This window comes from Cryptomeria japonica, chromosome 8 (genome assembly GCF_030272615.1).
Source record: "Cryptomeria japonica chromosome 8, Sugi_1.0, whole genome shotgun sequence".
Lineage (NCBI taxonomy): Eukaryota > Viridiplantae > Streptophyta > Pinopsida > Cupressales > Cupressaceae > Cryptomeria > Cryptomeria japonica.
In genome coordinates, this window is record NC_081412.1 from 518,165,924 (window position 1) to 518,187,576 (window position 21,653).

At 32.8% G+C, this 21,653-nt stretch overlaps 1 protein-coding gene across 1 annotated transcript; it reads left to right on the forward strand.

Moving 5' to 3' along the window:
• Positions 1-19,192: 19,192 nt before the first annotated feature.
• Positions 19,193-20,443, forward strand: LOC131857763 (secreted RxLR effector protein 161-like). Its single transcript, XM_059210480.1, has 3 exons — positions 19,193-19,640; positions 20,090-20,218; positions 20,373-20,443. The coding sequence occupies exons 1-3, from the start codon at positions 19,193-19,195 to the stop codon at positions 20,441-20,443; spliced, it is 648 nt and encodes a 215-aa protein (XP_059066463.1).
• Positions 20,444-21,653: the final 1,210 nt, after the last annotated feature.

Below are 21,653 nucleotides of genomic sequence, written 5' to 3' on the forward strand. Positions count from 1 at the left end.
AAAGTAACGAGGATGGCTCATCGGATCCCGCACGAGAAGTTTAAAGGAGTTCTTGCAGCGATACAAACGGTTCAGCCTAACCCCAAAAAAGGATATATTGTTTGATATTTTTGACGCGAAGGCTGTGTTGGAAGAAAGAAGAGAGTGGCAGAGGCTCTCGGATTGTATGGGGAGGCGCTCGACAACAACACTACTGATCCCTTAACCATGTTGGTTTATACAGAGATGTAATCTGTCTTTCAGATGGAGAGGATTAAAGTTTTAAGTGAAGGGATCATCACTATCTTTGGTTGGATATATTAGTTTTTTCAGTTTAATTAAAGACATCGTCAAAGGTAGATACTTATCTAATATAAATAAAAATCAAACAAAGCATTAAGTGAGAATTAATATAAACTAATTACTAAGGGAAAAAACAAAGAAAAATAAATAAACTTAAAAAGGGAGAATAAAAACTAGAAATAATGAAATATTACTAGATTAAACCAAAACAAACAAGAGGTAATGTGAGAGAATTAAGAAAAAAAGTGTGAACAATAGATTTCTTTATGTCTATGGTACATTTTGCAACATGTACATTCATATTTGCAATTATTTATCTTTTAAACTTAATTGTTATGTTCATGATATGGTAAAGAGAAATCAACAAATAGAAATTAGAAAACTTGAGATACAATAAAGCAAACATAATTTGCAGAAACACATAAAAAATGGAAAGGGAATAAAAGGAGAAAGAGAATAGAAAATAAATAAGGTAAACTAGAGGAAAAAAGACAGAGAAAGCATAAAAAGAGAATTTACATAAAGATGAAAAAATAAACAGAATAAAAAATAGAACATCTGCTATAACACAAGAACGTAAATATTGATACAAAAGCCAAGAGAGCATAAAGAAATCAGATAACTCAAAAGAATGAAAAAGCAAAGTAAATCTATAATGAGTGATTGAATTCAAGCAGAATATAATAGAAGAAACAAATATATAAAAATATAGAAGAAAACAAACTAATAATGAGTGAACAAGGGATAGAGAGAGACTAACAAAGAGTTAAAAAGAACTAAGTAAATAGAGAAAAAAATCATGAAAAAGAGAAACAAAAATAAAAAGAGAAAATACATCACATACAAATATAGATTTAAAATGGCATAGAAGATAAAAAGCATACACAAAGATTAAGATAATTAGGAATGTGATAAAAAAAAAAGAAATAAAAAGGAAAGTCAAAAAAAAAAAAACTAGGATATAACTAGAGTTAATATAGACAAATCATGAAGGAAAAAGAAACACAGAAAGATAGGAAAAACTCAAAAGAAGAATGAACAATAGTAACAAAGATCTAAGGTCTAGCTATCTAGAGTGTTTGGTCCAAGGGTCTAAAACCAAGGATTAATGGTCCATATTCCAAAGTGTAATTTTAATAGCCTAGCGTCTAAGATCTAGGGTCCAATGTTAATGGTCACGATCAAGGGTTAAATCATAGATCCACTTTTCACTATCCAACATTTAGGGTCTAGAGTACAACCACTTTTCAGTGTTCTAGGCTCCAATATCTATAGCCTAAGGTCCATTGAATTAGGTTTAAATTATAAGACTTAGGGAATATGATCCACATTGTACACTAGAAATTAAAGTCTAGATTCAAAAGTCTAATGTCACAAGATTAAGGTCCATTATTTTAATGGTTTAGGGTATAAGTTCCAAGGGGGCAAACTTTGATGTGGAGGATCAAGGGCCCAAGGTCAAAAAAAAAAAGAGAAAGAGAAAGAAAGAATGAAAAATATATGCAATAAATAAATAGGAAGATATAGATAGCAATGAAGTGAAATATTGAAAACAATAAAAGATACACTCAAGTAGAAAGAGAAAAATATAACAAAATAAAAATTAAAAAAAAAAGATAGAAGCTGAATGAGAAATAAAAGAAAAAAAAGAAGGGATGGGTTGAAGAGAGAAAGAATGGTATACACCAAAAGACAAAATAAAATTATGAAGACAAAAAGAGAGAGAGAGAGAGAGAAAGAGAGAGCTAAAAACCAATTTAAGAAAATAAAGGAAAAAATAAAAAGTATTATGGAAAAACAGAATGAATGAATGTGAGGAATGAATCTTATAAAATAAAATTATGAAGACAAAAAAAAGAGAGAGAGAAAAGAGCTAAAAACCAATTTAAGAAAACAAAGGAAAAAATAAAAAGTATTATGGAAGAGCAGAATGAATGAATGTGAGGAATGAACAAGTTGTTGGGAGTGGAGGAGAGAGCCAATGGGGAAAGTTAAAACAAATCTAATAAAAAATTAAAAAATAATAGTTCAAAGAGGAAAAACAAAGAAGAGAGGAGGGAGTAATTAAGAGAATAAGATGGAAAGTTGTGTAAATATAGAGAGAAAATAATATTGAACATAAAAAGGGAAAACATAACAATCAAAAGAGACCAAATGGTACACAAAAAGAGAAATAAGAAGGAAACAAAGAAAAATTATAGTAAAAAATAAAAGAAAAGAGATAGCCAGAAACCATATAAACTAATTGTAAGGGAAAAAAGATAAAAAAGAAGAAGAGGAAAGAATATAGAGAAAGAAAGGAAAATCCATAAATAGTGGAATGTTAATAGATAAACACAAAAAGAGAGATAATGTTGGAGAGTTGAGAAATTTAAACAGAATGAACATAATAAGAAAGGTCTAATGTCTAGCCCATCTAGGGTGTTGGTTCCAAATGTCTAGGATCAAGGATTAATGGTACATGTTCCATGGTCCAATGTTCATAACCTAGTGTTTAAGATACTCGATGTAGTGTTGAGGGTCATGATCAAGGGTCTCAAATTTTAAGTCCACTTTCCACTAATCATTATTTAAGGTCTATGGTCTAGGTTCTGGTCTTAGGTTGAAAATTTTAAATGTAGCATTCAAGGTGTGTGGTTAGGGTTTAGGATGCAAGGTCTATATTAAAGGGGTCCATTATCCACACGAGTATCCAAAGTTTCAATTTAAAGGTCCATTATCGGCTACACCAAAGGTGTATGCTCTTAAGTGTACTATTGAGATGTACGTTTATAGTCTAAAATTTGAGGGCAATAGTCTAGAATCTCGGATGCAAGGCCAATATTTTAAAGGTCTAGTCTCCATAGTCTAAAGTGAAATGTCTTAGTTTTGAAGTAATTGATCTTGGGTCTAAGGGTTGTTATAAAAATTTCTCAGTTTGGGCTTGTAGTTTATGATACACACTATAGGATAAAAAGAAGTTTAGGTTCTAGTGTCTATAATAAGAGTTTCAAATATTTTTGTATTCAAAGTCAAATATTTTGCATATATCATCAAAATTCTTAGTTTTGAAGTAATTGATCTTGGGTCTAAGGGTTGTTATAAAAATTTCTCAGTTTGGGCTTGTAGTTTATGATACACACTATAGGATAAAAAGAAGTTTAGGTTCTAGTGTCTATAATAAGAGTTTCAAATATTTTTGTGTTCAAAGTCAAATATTTTGCATATATGATCAAGTGTGTTTTGTCATTGATATCTTGATGTAACTCCATCTGGCAGAGTGCAATGTTTCTGGTGTTTGATCACTTTCTGTTTCTCAGAGTATCTTATGTTGACAAGCATCTCATCTGGCAATGTTTTTATTACTTCCGTTGTGCCCTGTTTTTTTGTGTGTCGTATGGGCATGCAAAGTGTATTTCAACAGTCGGCAAAAATATTCTATGAAAAGAATATAAGGGTATAAGTTTATTGCCTTCAGGTGATCTGACTTATCTGTGCTTGGAAAAAGAAAAACGCACATGGCAGTCTTCACGCACTTCTGGCAGAGACCTTTTTTTGGTATTGTGGCAAGCTTATTAGACGAAATCTTGGTTCTTTTTTTCGTATCGTGGCGAGATGCAAAATCGACAGAGATATAGCTGTGCGATTTTCCTCTTTGGGGTATAGTTTCAATTTCTGTAGGAGATGTGTTTGTTCGCTGGGCATATGTTTGTCACAACACAGCTCGAAAGTTTCTGCAAGGCGTTTTTTTTCTTTGGATGTCGCTGAAATAGTGGAGTCGTATTATTTCTGGAAGTGACAGATGTTCAAATCTCTGTAAGCCTTCTGAAGAATCGGTTCCCAGGTTGAAACGTCTTTTTGGCAGATATTAGCGAAGTTCGTAAAAAATATCTTCGTGTGGCCTAAGTCGATATTGTTGAAAATAATTTATGATAGTGTCGTACTTCTTTATCGGACTGGAAAAAGACAATTTATTGTTTATTGAATTTTTCTTTCTACCGATAATCAAGGAGTGCGAGTTGTTTTGGAAAAGAAAGACATATTTGATCTACGTTTTTGTAAAGTTTTGTTTTTGTGCGTATTTTTAAATACGTATTGAATTTTCTGGTGGTTTTTGAAAGTAACGTCCGTGTGTGCCGTGTGTGAGAACTGAAGTGGGAATGGTCAGAGCTGAAAGACGTTATTATTTTGTAATCTTGAATTATGGATGTTCTTCTTTGTGTTTATAAAAAATTGAGAATTCAGTATGGAGTGGCTGCTGAGATGATGAGCAAGTGTGGACTCAGAAATTTTTAAAAAGCTGTGGATATGGTTTTTGAAAATTTTGTGGGGTGTGATAAAAAATATATGGTAGAAGCATAAAATGAAATGAAGGCACTGTCACTGTGTGTTTAGCTCAAATTTTGATACTATGTTTAACTGAAGCAGGGTCTGGTTATTAAAGTCTGAAGCCTGTTATTGTGTAAGGAAATTATTGAAGATCTATTTCTAAAATGAAGTCATGTTGAAGAATTATGAGCTGCTATGTCAGATTAAGGAAGTTGTACAACCTTTACACTGTTGTTATGCTGTGTATTGTATCTTAAGTGTTTTATAAACTGCAATATAAAACAGTGATCTTACTTTTGTAATTTTTTCAAAAATCTGAAAATGGTCATTATTGAGTTGTTGCTCAGATAGAGGTTGGAGCCTCCAATGTTTTGAGTAGGTGTTCATTTAAGAATTGTTGCTTTTTTTGTAATCTTGGGTTGGAGCCCATTTTTCTTTAATGGAAATTACTTGTGTCGTGGTTTTTTATTCGAAAAGGTTTTTCCCGAGATAAATCTTGTGTTGTCTCTTTAAATATTCTATCTTTCAATTCAATAAGCTTTTAATTGTAATTTTCTTGAAATACTCCCTCTCCCCCTCCCCCTCCCCCTCTCAGTACTTCTGAATTGTTTTTCACATTCTACAGGACCCAAAATCTATGCCACAAGTTTCAGAGCGATAATTTCATAGTTTAGGGTATAGGTTTTGAGCGGGCAACTTTTGAATGGTCAAAGGTCTAGAACGAAGAAGAAAGCAAAGTCGATAAAGAAAATTGTATGCAAGGAATAAAAAACTAGGAAAGGATAAATAGCAAAGGTCTAAAAAGAGAGAGAGAAAAATAAAGAAAGAAAACTGTATGCAAGAACTAAAGACTACAAAAGTGTATACAGCAATGAAGATAAAGACTGAATAGAAGAAAAGACACTCAAGCATAAAGAGATAAATATAAAAAAAATTAAAAAGATAAATGTCATAAAATAAAGAAAAGAAGAAAAATTGAGGGATGGGTGGAAAGGAAAAAGGAGATAAACCAAGAGACAAAAATGAAAATTATAAAGAAAAAATATATGAAATGAGAGAAAGGAAATAAACACCACATAAAGAAAACAAAAGATAGAAAGAATGAATGTGAGGAAAAACCAAAGAGTGAGAAGAAAATATATAGAAACAAATAACTAGTGAGAGAACTGGAGAGAGATCCTACAAGAGATAGAGAAATAATGATCAAAGGGAAATAAATAAATAAATAAAAGAAAAGATATACAAGAGACAGAGACAGAGAAATATAATGTCTCAGCATTAGAGTCAAGCACAATTGTACCTTGGATATGCTTTTATGCTTTATAATGTAAATGCTAAAATGAAATTAGGCACTTTTCAATTTGGATATAAAGTAATGTAGAAATTTGTATTTTGGACTTAAAATAAACTTGCCCTTTAGCAAGAGGAAAAATTTGTCCTTGAACCTCGTAGAAATGTTTAAATTTCTACAATTTTCTTAACTTTCTAAACGGGATAAGTCTTTGACATTGCAATCGTCAGTAGCACGTTGGAGGTCAATGGTCGACCTTTAGCCTAACCCTTACCATCCTTTGGGATGGGTTAAGGTAAACCCCCGACCATTAAAGACTAACAAGGTTGTGAGGGAGTAAAGCCTCCTAGTTAGGCAACCTCTACTTTTAAAAAAGAAAGGAATTGTGCCCACTGGGAAGTCTCCTCTTTCTCCATTGGTTGCATTCCTTCCTTGTGAATGAATTCAAGGGAAAGAAGTGGAGATTGTGGAGTTGAATGAGGTAGACATGGCAACTACTATGCATAAAAACTTTCAAAAATTTTCATATATACTCAACTTTTGCTGCCTCATCCTCAACTTCCTTCTACAATCTAAGGCTCGCTAAACTTAAAGACAAAAATGCCTCTAAGGCATATACTTTAGAGATAAGGGTTCAACAAGAAGCCCTTCCTCATACCAAGAGGATGTTCAATCGTTAGGGTCAGCCCAACAGCCTTAAGAAAAGACTATACCATTGAGGGCGCATTGTTGATCAGTCTTCGACAATATGACTTAACCATTTCACAAAGTCATAGAAGCCCTTAAGGCAAAGGCTCGACAAGCGGGGCCCAAAACACTTACAAATTTAAACAATTCTAAGACGTTTGAGGATAGAATTTGTCTCTTGCTAAACGACAAGTTCATTTTAAGTCCAAATACAATTTCCTACAATCATTTTATATCCAAATTGAAAAGAGCCTAAGTTCATTTTATCATTCACATCATAAAGCATACAAGCATATCCGAGGTACAATCATGGTCGACTCCAATGGTGAGACGTGGTAAACAAGAAATCATTATCACTATATATGTATATGATGTATGTGTATGCATGTGCATGGGTATATATATACATATGTATATTTGTTTGTGTATATGTATATGCATATTCATATGCATATGTATAGGAAAGGGTGAAGAAAAACTAGAAAAAATGAAATGTTGCTAGATGAAACCAAAAAAGAGAGGGATAATGTGAGAGAATTAAGAAAAAAAGAGTGATCAATAGATTTCTTTATGTCGAGCACACATTTTGACACTTATATGTTCATATTTGCAATTATTTATCTTCTAAAGTTAACTGTTATGTCCATGAAATAGTAGAGAGTAATAAAAAAAAAAATAGAAAACTTGAGAGAGAATAAAGGAAACGTGATTTTGGATAAACACAAAAACTCAAAAGGGAATGAAAGGAGAAAGAGAAATAAAAATAATTAAGGTAAACTAGAAAAAAAAAGATAAATAGAGAAAGAACAATAGAATTTACATAAAGATGAAAAATGAAACACAATAAATAATGGAACAAATGAAAAAGAGATATAAAAAGGAAAGATTCTAAGAGAGAGAAATTGGCTATCACACAAAAACATAGATATTGATGCAAAAGGCAAGAGAGCCATACAAAAATAAACATAAAGAGAGAGAACAAGAGAACAAAATAAAGAATAGTAGAAAAATAAAAAAATTAATAGAATGAAAGAGAAATAATTAAATGAAGCAATCAATAAAAGAGAAAGGCTTCGAGCCAAAAATAGAGAGAACAGGGGGATAAAAGCTGAGATAAAAAATAACATAATAGTTTGGAAAGAAGGAAAGAAGGCAAAGATAAAATAGATAGACAAACTTAAACAAGATTAAAAAAAAAAAAAAAATCCACAAAAAGAAATAGGGATAAAGAAAAAAGAAGAGAAACAAACGAATGCAATGAGAAAAGACAAAGAGAGCATAAAGAAATAAGATAAAAGAATTAAAATGCAAAGTGTGATGAGTGAATGAATTCATGAAAGATATAATAAAAAAACAAATATATAGAAATATAGAGAAGAAAAGAAACTAATAAAGAGCGAACAATGAATAGAGGGAGATACAAGAGTAAAAAAGAGAGCTAAATAAACAGAGAAAAAAATCACAAAATAAAAAAGAGAAACAAAAATAAAAAGATTAAGAAATAGAGAAAAAAGAGATCACAAAGTAATATAGAGATAAAATGACATTGAACATACAAAGGAAGATATATAAAATTTAAGATAATTAAAAATGTAAGAAAAAAGAAATAAAAAGGACAGAGAGCCAAAAAGGAAACAAAAAAGGATATAGTTAGAGTTAGTATAGACAAAACATGAAGGAAAAAGAAGTAAAGAAAAGAAAGAAACACAAAGAAAGAGAGGAAAAACTCAAAAAAAAAAACTATCAATAGATAAACACAAAAAGAGAGATAATGCTAGAGAGCTAAAAAAAAAAGAGAATGAACAATACTAACAAAGGTCCAAGGTCTAACCATCTAGAGTGTTTGGTCCAAGGGTCTAGAATCAAGGATTGATTATACTTATTTCAAGGTCTAATTTTAATAGCTTAGTGTGTATGACCTTGGGTCCAATTTTGATGGTCACAATGAAGAGTCTCCAATCTTAGATCCACTTTTAAATATCCAACATTTGTTCTAGGATCCAATATCTATAGCCTAAGGTCCGATGTATTAGGTTTAAATTATAAGATTTAGGGAATATGATCCACATTCTACACTCTACGAATTAAAGTCTAGAGTCAAACATCTAATGTCACAAGTTTAGGGTCCATTGTTTCATGGTTTAAATGATATTGAACATAAAAAGAGAAAACATAATGATCAAAAGGGATCAAAATAGGACATTAAAAGAGAAATAAGAAGGAAAGAGAAAAATTGTGGTTAAAAATAAAAGAAAAGATATAGTGAGAGTTAATATAAACTAATCACAAGGGAAAAAAGATTTTAAAAAATGAGAAAAAGAAGGTACATAGAGAAAGAGATGAAAATCTAGAAATAGTGGAATGTTAATTGATAACCACAAAAAGTGATAATGTTGGAGAATTGAGAGATTTAAAGAGAGTGAATAATATCAAAGGTATAATATCAAAGGTCCAATGTCTAGCACATATAGGGTTTTGAGTCCAATGGTCTAAGATGAAGGATTGATGGTTCATGTTCCAAGGTCCAATGTCCATAGCCTAGTGCTTAGGATACTGGGTGCAATGTCAAGGGTCTCCAATTTTAGGTACAGTTTCCGCTACCTATCATTTAAGGTCTGGGGTATAGGTTCTAGTCTAAGGTTGAAAATTCAAAGTGTAGCATCCAATGTCCACACTCTAGTATCCAAAATTTTAATTTATAGGTCCATGGTCTCTTAGGTGTACTCTTAGGTTGTAACGTCCAAGTCTAGCATCCAAGGGCAATGGTGTAAGATCTAGGGTGCAAGGAAAATATTTTAGGGGTCCAATTTCTTACTTTAAAGTCCTCGATCTTAGGTCTAAGGGTTTGATATATAGATTTCTTGGTTTAAGGCCCGCAATTCATGATGCACACTCTAGGATAAAAAGTTAAGATTTTAGTGTCTATGATTAGAATTCCCAAGGTTTCAATGACCAAATTCTAACAGTTGGCATTTATGATCAACATTCTAAAGGGCCCAAGATCTATGCCACAAGTTCAAGGTAGATGATTCATAGTTTAGGATATAGGTTTTGAGTGGGCAAGGTTTGATGACAATGGTCAACGGTCCAAGGTCTAGGAAGAGAGAAAGAAAAATAAATATATAAAAATTATGTGCAAGGAATAAAAAACTAGGGAAGGATAAATAATAAAGGTCTAGAAAAAGAAAGAAAAAAGAAAAAATAAAATTATATGCAAGGACTAAAGAACTAGGGAAGGGTAGATAGCAATGAAGATAATGATTGAGAAAGAAGATACTCAAGCATAAAGAGATAAATAGAAAAAAAATTAAAAATGATATATGCTGAAAAGTAAATAAAAGAAAAAAAAATTGAGAGATGGGTGGAAAAGAAAATGAAGATAAACCAACAAACAAAAATTAAAATTATAAAGACAAAAATACAAGAAAAAAGAGAAGAATTAAGAACAACATAAAGAAAACAAAAGATAGAAAGAAAAATAGAAAGAATGAATATGAGGAACAACCAAAGACTAAGGTAAAAATAAGAGAATGAGATAACTAGTGAAATAAGTAGAAAAAGATCTTACAAATAATGATGGGAGGAAAAATAAAGAAATTACTAAAATTAAAAATAGAAAAAAGAAAGAAAGAAAAGAATGACAAGAGATATAGAAACCAAGAAAGTAAAGTAAAAACTGAAAAGAAAAATGAAAAGAAAAAAAAAAATATATATATATATATATATAAATATAAATATAAAAAAGATAAAAAAAAAAAAATTGTATAACTAAATTTCATTTATAAATTTAATTTTAGCCATGTCAAATCATATGAATTAAATATAACTATAATATCATACATTATAAAATAATAAAAGAATTCTACAAGAATAAACTCCTCAAATCACTCTGTTCCTTAAACAGACGAACTAGAATCTTCAGATCCATCATCCACCATATACGCCTGCACTTACCAAGTAATTTCAACAGCCAAGAACACTATAACATAATGCAAACAAATGTACTCTGTTCAATTGGTACTTGCAACACATCAGAGTTCAAAGAATGAAGTAATCTTGCAACTATACGCGAATCATATATATATATATATATAAAAGAATAGAAAATAAAGAAAGAAAACCATACAAATTTATATACGTATCGCACAGTTTCTTTTCCCTTAATCATAGATGAAAGCAAATGAGCTCGCACAGGAGTGATTTAATTCGGTTAATAGTTACTTTATGTGTATATTATCTTAATAAAGAGGAAAAAATTATCCCATTGATCCGTTCCCCTTTTCTGCACCAGGCGACCATTAAGGCTCCCAATTTGGTAGATAGCAAAGAATATAAAGATTGAAAATAAACAGAAGAAGAAAATTTGGGGAATGGGTGGAAAAAAGGATATAAATCAAGAGACAAATATTAAAATTATAAAGATTAAAAAGAAAAGAGTAAATAGAGTAATCAATTAAATACACTATAAAAAAAACAAAAGATACAAAAAATGAATGTGAGGAACAACCAAAGAATGAGGAGAAAATACACATGCATGTCTATTGAGAAAAGTGAAAATAGATAGAAAATAATTATGGGAAGGAAAATTAAGAAATAACTAAATGTAGAAATATAGGAGAGAGAGAAAGACAGACAAATGAGAAGAGAAAAAAGAGAGTGAAAGAAGTCAAGAAAAGTAAGGTAAAAATCAGAAAGGAAAATGAAAAAGTGAAAGAAAAATATAAAAATAAATAAAAATATAAAAAGGAGAAAGAAATTCCATTTATAATTTCAATCTTTGCCGTGCCTAATCATATGAATTAAATATGACTATAATATGGCACTGTGTAAAATAATAAAAGAGTCCTAAAAGTATAGACTCCTCAAACCTGACACTTTAAGCTGAGAAGATCCTCATTTAGCTATTCACTCTTCCAAAAGCTGCCGAACTAGAATCTTCAGATCCATCATCCACCATATATGCCTGCACTTAACAAGTAATTTCAGCAGGCAACAACACTATAACATAATGCAAACAAATATACTCTGTGCAAGTAGTACTTGTAACACACCAGAGTTCAAAGATTGAAATAATCTTTTAACTATACACGAATCATATACCTATTTAAGAAAAGAAAAGAATCTTTTAACTATACACGAATCATATACCTATTTAAGAAAAGAAAATAATCTTTTAACTATACACGAATCATATACCTATTTAAGAAAAGAAAATAAGAAAGAAAACCATACAAATTTATATACATATCGCACAGATTTTTTTCTTAAATTACATATAATCTCGCACAGGACTAATTTATTTCGGTTAATAGTTATTTTGTCTGTATATTATCTTAAAAAAAGATAGGAAAAAATTACCATGTTGATCCGTTCCCCAACCTTTAAGGCTCTCAAATTGTTCTTTTCCATCCCAGCTAGCGGTCAGTTTTGCCACGGTCCAGAAACACTTCTGCAAAGAGAAACTGCAAATTAATAAAGGAAAGAAAATAATCAGAAATCTGAAAGTTGGCCGAAATTCTAATACTGCAAATTAAAAAGCAACAGAAAGTCTTAAGGTTAATGATGCAGATTTAATAGGAAAGACCTCAGAATATTGAGAGAGAAAAAGAGAATGGGTAATTGTAAAACCCTATCAATGTGAAGAAACAATCCCAATATCCATATATTACAGATAAATTAAGACAAACAGAAAGAAGAATAGCCGTAGCTTTATTTCTTGACCCTACTATAAAACAGTCGACAGCAAAGACAAAAGAATAAAATACTCACATGTCTGAAGAAACATTTCTGCGAAATTGCCGTCAAAAGTGCTCGCCGTATTGTGCAGAAATAGTAAGTACCGAAAGTGAACAGGAATTAAACTGACCTGAAGGGTTCCCCTGACTGTATATGAGTTGTGCTGCTGGAATAAGCAATGTATTACATATTTAAAGAAGAATAGCCATAGCTTACTGCATGCCCCTTTTACAAAGGGGATGCAGAAAGAATGAAAGGGAAATTTAGCTATAGATATTCGAAAGATAAACATGAGAATTGAAAAGCTTTGACCAAAAGCATCTATCGCTGAATTATGGCTCTCAAGATTGAATATGGAGATCTACCCATTTGAAGAGGAGGATGAAAGAAGTGGGTGCTCTGCGGGGTCGTGAACTAATTTGTACGGGAATTTACAGGGATGGATCACAGAAAAGAGAGAAATTATTTCAACCAAAATACAGGCGCACAAATATCAATGTCTTTGGTTTATGACTAAATTTAGAAGCTATATTTGGGATGGAAAAAAACTTGTACAGTTGCATCGAAAATAATGAGCAATAAAAATTTGCAAGGAAAGGAAAGCTCACCGATGCAATGGGTGAAGTGAGAGAACTGCGCTTCCATAGAGTTCTAGATCGATTCCTGAAGAGGTGAGCCCTCTATTTTCGAGAGGATACTCCGCAAGAGAGGTTCTCATCAGATCCTGCGACAGCTTTCTCACCTTGGAATCTGCGAGAGCTTTCTCACCCTGGACTTGAATTCCCAGCCATTTATGGCAAGAAGAAGATTCTCGTGCAGGACCTCAACATTCCTTACAAAGCATGGCGAGCTTCCAGAAATGAAATATAATAAAAGCTTCGTGAAGGTACGTTTAGAGGGATATGCAAATCTCACTCACGCGCCAGGTAACCGTTCGGTTGGATGTGGACTCCATTTAAAATTTTGAAACAGTTGAAACAGAAAAAAGCAAAAAACTCAATTCTGTTCGGTATTAAGAATAATTGTTGTAGACAAAAGCATTTTTTATTAGTTTTGTTATATGAATATGTTGTCTAAAATTTTGATTTTTTTAAAGATGTATGTTATTATTGTTGCTCTTGGGTGCGTTTGTCCTCGATGACAAGAAAGTAAAAAAAAGGGAAGCTGTGTTTTTAATAAGCATGTGGTTATTTATTTAAAATGTCCTTCTCATGGGCCAATTTAGTGACACAGACACTTTGGCTTGGCTGACGTGTTATGTGTTTAAAACATCTCTCTCTCGAGCCAGACGGGTGACACGGATGCAGTGAATAACCTGACTTGGCATTTATTGAAACAGCATCTTTGGTTTAAATCATGTTTAATTTATCTACGGACAAACAGCGTATACTTCAAAATACATTTTTGTGGCTGACAGGTTAAAAGGTTTTCGAGAGATGTTTTGAGTTTCATTTTACTTTTGAACTTGTTTGGCGTCCGTCACAAACCCTAACGCCATGAGAGACGCAGCCGCCGCAGTAGCTAAGGAGCTCGAATCAGGTTGTTCAGTTAAAAAGAATGAAGCAAATATGGTCTTAACCGGGAGCTTAATGGTTGGCTGGTTAGTTTGTTTGGTTAGTTTGCGTTTAACAGGTATTTTTCTTGATCACATGATTAAAAGATTCAAATTTTTGTTTCGAATCAAGTCTTTTTCAGTTATGCAAAATGAAAATAAGGAAATGTTCATGCTTTATTTTTGTTTTTCATGACTGGGAAATCAAGCATCTTCAGTTTCTTCTCTTTCCGTTGCACAGTTAAAAACAGTTACTTGATTTTCAGTTTGCAAATCCTGTAAGTTATTTGTAACCCTATACGAGGGTTATTCAAGAAGAACATGTGGTGTTTTGTTTGGGTATAAAACAGTTTGTTTTCAGAACAGTTGATGCGAGGAAAAACAGAGAGAGAGGAGTGTGAATTAAGTGAAAGACATAGCATTTGTTTTAAAAGGAAGTGTTGTAGTTTACCAGAGACAGTCGAGGGTTTCTTGAGAATCAATACTCTGTTTTTGTTGCAGAGTACATGAGGCTTTATTGTTTGAAACTATATTGTTCAGAGATTGAATTCTTTCTCTCTGATAGTGTTGATTTCATCCTTGAAGAATATTGTTGCAAAAAATTTTCATCTGTACAGACTGGTAAAATATTCTCGCTCCAATCCCTGATGGTTTTGTGACTGCAAGATTTAAGTGCATGCATAAAATCACCAGTGGCTATAGCTCGAGTTGAAATATTTATTGATAAGAAGAGGGGTTGGTGCTCCTTGAGGCCTTGTGGTTTCTAAAACTTGTGAACTGAGTTGGTGCTCTTTTTGAATTAATATAAGGGATCTTACCGAGTGGTTTTTCTACCCCAGGAGGGTTTTCCACTCATGAAAACTATGGTGTTATGTGCATTATCTTGTCTCATTCTGTTTTACTAGTTTATGCTCTGATACGTCATATTTTAGCTCTCTTTATTTCATACTCTGTTTTGTTGGGTTTATGTGATGCAATATTTGAAGTACTCATTTAGATGTTTCAAGTTTGTGTAAAAGATTTAATACCATTTTCTAAAGTCTGAATCAAGTGTTTTAGTTGGTTCTATGGTATATTTCATACTTCATTAATGTATTTCATCAAGGTGTTAAGTCTCAGTCATCTGTGCATACTGTGAATTAAAATTGTCAAGTTCATAAAAGTATATCTTGTTAAAATTTGTCACACTCTGATTCACCCCCCCCCCCCCCCTCAGAGTGTTTCCACTTCCAACAAGTGGTATCAGAGCATAGGGTCCCTCATATAGGTCTGTCCTAGGGATTGTTCCTGGTCACTTGGAAGTTTTTTTTATGGCTCAAACTCAGGAAGGTGCTTCACTTTCAAGAGCTCCTCTTTTTGATGGAACTGATTATGTGTTCTGGAAGATTAGGATGGAAACTTATCTCATTTCAGTTGATCTTAATGTGTGGAATATTGTGACCACAAAATATACAGTTCCTTCCATTATTCCTACTGATCCTGATGATAAAACCAAGTATGAGTTAAATGCCAGAGCTAAGCATGCTCTCTTATGTGGTCTCACTAAAGATGTTTTTGTTAAAGTCATGCATTGTTCTTCTGCTTATGATATTTGGAAAAAACTTGAAACCATTTATCAAGGGGATGCTAAGGTTAAGGAGTCTAAAATTCTTACACTCAAAAATCAGTTTGAATCTTTAAGAATGAAAGAAGATGAAACAGTAGCAAGCTATTTTCTTAGAGTTGATGAAATAGTAAATTCGAGAAAGGGTCTTGGTGAAGAGGTTGAAGAAAAGGAAGTTGTCAATAAAGTGATTAGAACCTTGTTACCCAAGTTTGAAACTAAGGTTTCAACCTTAGAAGAAAAGAAAAGTTTTTCTACCATGACACTTGATAACCTTCAAAGCATTCTTACTGCCTATGAGATGAGGATAGGTAATAATCCATCTTCTTCAAAAGAAACAGCTTTTAAAGTAGAAAAGAAAGAAGAACTTAATAGTGAATCTGAACTTTCAGATGCTATAGAAGCCCTTTTTGTTAGAAAACTAAAAAAGAAATATAAGGGCAAATTACCTTTTAAGTGCTTTAATTGTGGCAAAGCTGGACACTTTGCTGCTCAATGTCCTCTAAGTGATCAAAACAGTGAAGAGGAAAAACCAGAAAAATTCTACAAAAAGAAAATGTGGAATCCTAAAAGGAGATTTAATACCTTCAAGAAAAAGAAGAGTCTTTTTACTAAAGAAGACTCTGGAAATGAATCAGATGATTCACCTTGTGAAGGTGATGAAACTCTATTTATGGCAGAATTAGAAGATGTAACTAGCAAAGAAAATGAATTTGAAGATTTAGATCAAGGAGAAATTGATCTTGAAGGAGAATTGCTTTGTGCTTTAAAAGAAATAAAGAGGTTAAAGAAACTTGTAGCTTCACATGAAAGTTCAAATCAGATTTTACAAGTAGAGTTGAATGATGCAAATTTAGTGACTTCAAACTTGAAGTCCCTTCTTGAAGAAAGAGAAAAGAAAATTGAAACATTAGAACAACAGTCCACAAAACTTCAAAAACAAATTGAACAGTATGAAAGTACAATACATCTAAATGATATCTTGAGCAAGCAAAAGTTGCATAAAGATTTGGCTGGTTTAGGGTTTGATAAAGCTGAGTCATCAAGACAGAACACTAAACCTGCAACTAGAAAATCATTTCAGACTTATAACAGAACAAAACCTTTTAGGTTTGGCTTTTTTCATGGATACTGTTTCTATTGCAATAGGTTTGGTCATAAGATTAATACTTGCAGATTTCTGCAACAAAGATCTCCTATGTTTGGTTACAATCAAGGATATGATTTTCCAAACACAGTAAAGTGTAATAAGTGTAACACTTTTGGGCATACTACTATACAGTGCAAAACAAAGGCAAGCCCTAATAAAATATGGAAACCTAAGATTGTATCTGGTATTGAGCAATCAATGATAGTGCAAACTGCACTTCTCTCAAATAAGAAATCTTTATGGGTGTTGGACAGTGGCTGTTCACACCATATGACAGGAGATAGAAATAAATTTCTGCATCTTGAAGACTTTAATGGTGGCTTTGTACGCTTTGGGGATAATTCAGGAGCTTATGTACGAGGTAAAGGTACATTACTGCTAAATGATGATACTCCTATTCATGATGTGTACTTTGTTGAAGGGTTAAAGCACAATTTATTGAGTGTCAGTCAAATTTGTGATAGTGGTTACAGTGTATCTTTTAGCTCTCAAGATTGTACTATCAAAAATAAATCTGGTAAAACTGTTGCTGCTGGTTTGAGAACAATTGGCAATGTCTACAGTTTGCTTGATTCCACTGATTATGAGAATAATGAAGGCATTTGTCTTATGGGTCAAATAGAAGAAAATTGGTTATGGCATAAACGCCTAGGACATATAAATTTTGACAATTTGGTTAGAATCAGTAAAAATCAGAATGTTAGAGGTTTGCCTATTTTGAGTAAACCATTCAATTCAGTTTGTAAAGCATGCTTGAAAGGAAAGCAAACAAAAGTGTCTTTCAAATCTAAAGAACATTCTTCTACTAGAACATTACAGCTTGTACACACAGACTTATGTGGTCCTACAAGGACACAGTCAATAAATGGTGAAAAATATTTTATGCTTTTTGTTGATGACTATACCAGAATGGTATGGGTCACTTTCCTCAAACACAAATCCGAAGCATTTGATAGATTCAAGATTTTCAGAAAAATGGTTGAACGAGAAACTGATCTAAAATTGAAATGCTTAAGATCAGACAAGGGTGGTGAAATCACTTCATAAGAATTCATTGATTACTGTGAAAGACATGGTATTAAGAGACAATATGCTGCTACTCGTACACCTCAACAAAATGGAGTAGTTGAGAGAAAAAATAGAACAGTCAAAGAAATGGCTCGCACAATGCTTAATGAGGCAAATCTACCAGACAGGTATTGGAAAGAAGTTGTACACACAGCTGTTTACATTTTGAATCGTGTACAAATCAGGGTAAAATCTACCTTTACTCCTTATGAACTTTGGTATGGAAAAGCTGCTTCTATCAAATATTTCAAAATTTTTGGTGCCAAATGTTATCTAAAAAGAGATGAAGAAAATCTAGGAAATTTTGAGGCTAAAACTGATGAGGGTATCTTTCTTGGATACTCTACTCATAGCAAAGCCTATAGATGTTTCAATAATAGACTGAATAAAATTGTTGAAACAATAAATGTAAGGTTTGATGAACAATTTTTGTTAAGTAATGATTTGCAGGATATTGAGGAAGAGGAAATTACTTTAACAAAGGTTGATCAAGTTCCTAAACCTGCAGAAACAGAAAAGAAAAATGAAATATGTTCATCAAGTTCTAATGAAGAAAATACAGAGAATTCAAATGCAGAGACAGGTATTCTCCATTATACACCCTCAAAAATTATAACAAAAAGACATCCTCAAAGTCAAGTTATTGGCAATATAGATGCAGGTATTTTGACTAGAAGAAGGGCAAAAACAACTGAACAAGCTCAACTGGCTGAACATTTTTGTTTGGTAACTGATTTCGAACCCAAAAATGTTTCTGATGCTTTATCTGATGAATGTTGGTTAAATGCAATGAAAGATGAAATCAGTCAAATAGAGAAAAACCAAACTTGGGAGTTAGTACCTAGGCCAGATGATAAGAATGTGATAGGAGGCAAATGGATCTTTAGAAATAAGCTTGATGAATCTGGGAAGGTTGTTAGAAATAAAGCTCGTTTTGTTTGTAAAGGTTATGCTCAGCAGGAAGGAATAGATTTTGGAGAAACATTCGCACCAGTAGCTAGATTAGAATCAATCAGAATTTTTCTTGCATACTCTTGCTATAAAAAATTTAAAGTTTATCAGATGGATGTCAAAACTGCCTTTCTGAATGGTTATCTTGATGAAGAAGTTTATATGGAACAGCCGGAAGGTTTTGAAGTTGCAGACAAATCTAATTGTGTATACAGATTAAAGAAAGCACTCTATGGCCTTAAACAGTCTCCAAGAGCTTGGTACTCTAGACTGGATAATCATCTTAGAGCAAATGGATTCACTAGAGGTGTTGTAGATAGCAACTTATATGTTAAACTTGAAGGTAATGATGTCCTAGTGGTTGTGATATATGTAGATGATATCATTTTTGGCTGTAATAATGACTCTTTATCCAAAAAGTTCTCTAAAATCATGGAATCTGAGTTTGAAATGTCTATGTTTGGGGAACTGAATTTCTTTCTTGGTCTTCAAGTGTTACAACTTCAGCAAGGTATCTTCTTGTCACAAACCAAATATGCCAAAGAGATGATTAGAAAATTTAATATGGCAGATTGTAAACCAGTCAGCACTCCAATGGAAATAGGCTGTAAATTGACCAAATCTGATGACTCACCTGTAGTAAATCAATCTGAGTACAGGTCAATGATAGGAAGTCTATTATATTTAACTGCATCTCGACCAGATTTAATGTTTGCAGTATGTCTAGTCTCTCGCTTTCAATCTGCACCTAAACAATCTCTTTTGAATGCTGTAAAACGAATCTTTAGATATGTTCAAGGCACACTAGATTATGGTCTTTGGTATCCCCGTAATAATGACTTCACTCTTGTTGGCTTCACTGATTCTGATTGGGCCAGTTGTCTAGATGATCGTAAAAGCACCAGTGGAGCTGCCTTCTTTCTTGGTGATTGTCTTGTTGCTTGGCACAGTAAAAAGCAAGATTGTGTCACTCTGTCCACCGCAGAGTCAGAATATATAGCAGCCACTGCATGTTGCACACAACTGATATGGATGTCTCATCAAATTACTGATATGGGCATTTCTACTATTAAGCCCATTTCAATCTATTGTGACAATACTAGTGCAATTAATCTTTCAAAAAATCCTATTATGCACTCTCGCACTAAACATGTTGCCATTAAACTCCATTTTCTACGAGATCAGGTGTTGGCTAATGAGTTTCAATTAGTGTTTGTTCCTTCACAAGCCCAAGTTGCTGATATTTTTACAAAAGCCTTGTCTAAAGAAGTCTTTGAACGGTTAAGGGATAGATTGGGAGTGTTTTCTCAATCTGCTCTTGTCTTCACCTAAAGCATACTTTGAGGGGGAGTGTTGCTCTGTTGATTTTCTTTCCTTTTTGTCCTTGTGTTTTAAAAAAAGTAAAAAAAAGGGGGAGAAAGTGGTATGTAACAGTGGTATTCAGTGTGTGGTATGTAACAGTGGTATTCAGTGTGTGGTATGTAACAGTGGTATTCAGTGCAACAGTGAGTGACATTGGTATTCATAGCAACAGTGGTATTCAGTGCAACATTGGTATTTCAACATTGGATATTGGCATTTCACATATTGGTATTCATTTTTGATTGGCATTACAGACTTTACAGACTTGGCATTTCATTGGCATTGGCATTGGCATTACAGACTTGGCATTGGCATTTCATTAACATTGGCATTTTTGATATTACAGTGATATCATGATTCCGACAGTATTTATTCTTTACAGAATTGCATATTACAGGTTCAGAGGATGTTGTTTTTCCTTACAGGTTTGCATATGACAAGGTTCAGTGTTGATTGTATATATTGCATTTGTTAACAATGGAATTCCTTACATTGTTTTTGATCCTTTCAGTCGATGACATATTTCATGGCAATGATGGTTTAAGTTTTTTTTCTTTTTTTGCCATCAAGGACAAAGGGGGAGTTTGTTGCTCTTGGGTACGTTTGTCCTCGATGACAAGAAAGTAAAAAAAAGGGAAGCTGTGTTTTTAATAAGCATGTGGTTATTTATTTAAAATGTCCTTCTCATGGGCCAGTTTAGTGACACGGACACTTTGGCTTGGCTGACGTGTTATGTGTTTAAAACATCTCTCTCTCGAGCCAGACGGGTGACACGGATGCAGTGAATAACCTGACTTGGCATTTATTGAAACAACATCTTTGGTTTAAATCATGTTTAATTTATCTACGGACAAACAGCGTATACTTCAAAATACATTTTTGTGGCTGACAGGTTAAAAGGTTTTCGAGAGATGTTTTGAGTTTCATTTTACTTTTGAACTTGTTTGGCGTCCGTCACAAACCCTAATGCCATGAGAGACGCAGCCGCCGTAGTAGCTAAGGAGCTCGAATCAGGTTGTTCAGTTAAAAAGAATGAAGCAAATATGGTCTTAACCGGGAGCTTAATGGTTGGCTGGTTAGTTTGTTTGGTTAGTTTGCGTTTAACAGGTATTTTTCTTGATCACATGATTAAAAGATTCAGATTTTTGTTTCGAATCAAGTCTTTTTCAGTTATGCAAAATGAAAATAAGGAAATGTTCATGCTTTATTTTTGTTTTTCATGACTGGGAAATCAAGCATCTTCAGTTTCTTCTCTTTCCGTTGCACAGTTAAAAACAGTTACTTGATTTTCAGTTTGCAAATCCTGTAAGTTATTTGTAACCCTATACGAGGGTTATTCAAGAAGAACATGTGGTGTTTTGTTTGGGTATAAAACAGTTTGTTTTCAGAACAGTTGATGCGAGGAAAAACAGAGAGAGAGGAGTGTGAATTAAGTGAAAGACATAGCATTTGTTTAAAAAGGAAGTGTTGTAGTTTACCAGAGACAGTCGAGGGTTTCTTGAGAATCAATACTCTGTTTTTGTTGCAGAGTACATGAGGCTTTATTGTTTGAAACTATATTGTTCAGAGATTGAATTCTTTCTCTCTGATAGTGTTGATTTCATCCTTGAAGAATATTGTTGCAAAAAATTTTCATCTGTACAGACTGGTAAAATATTCTCGC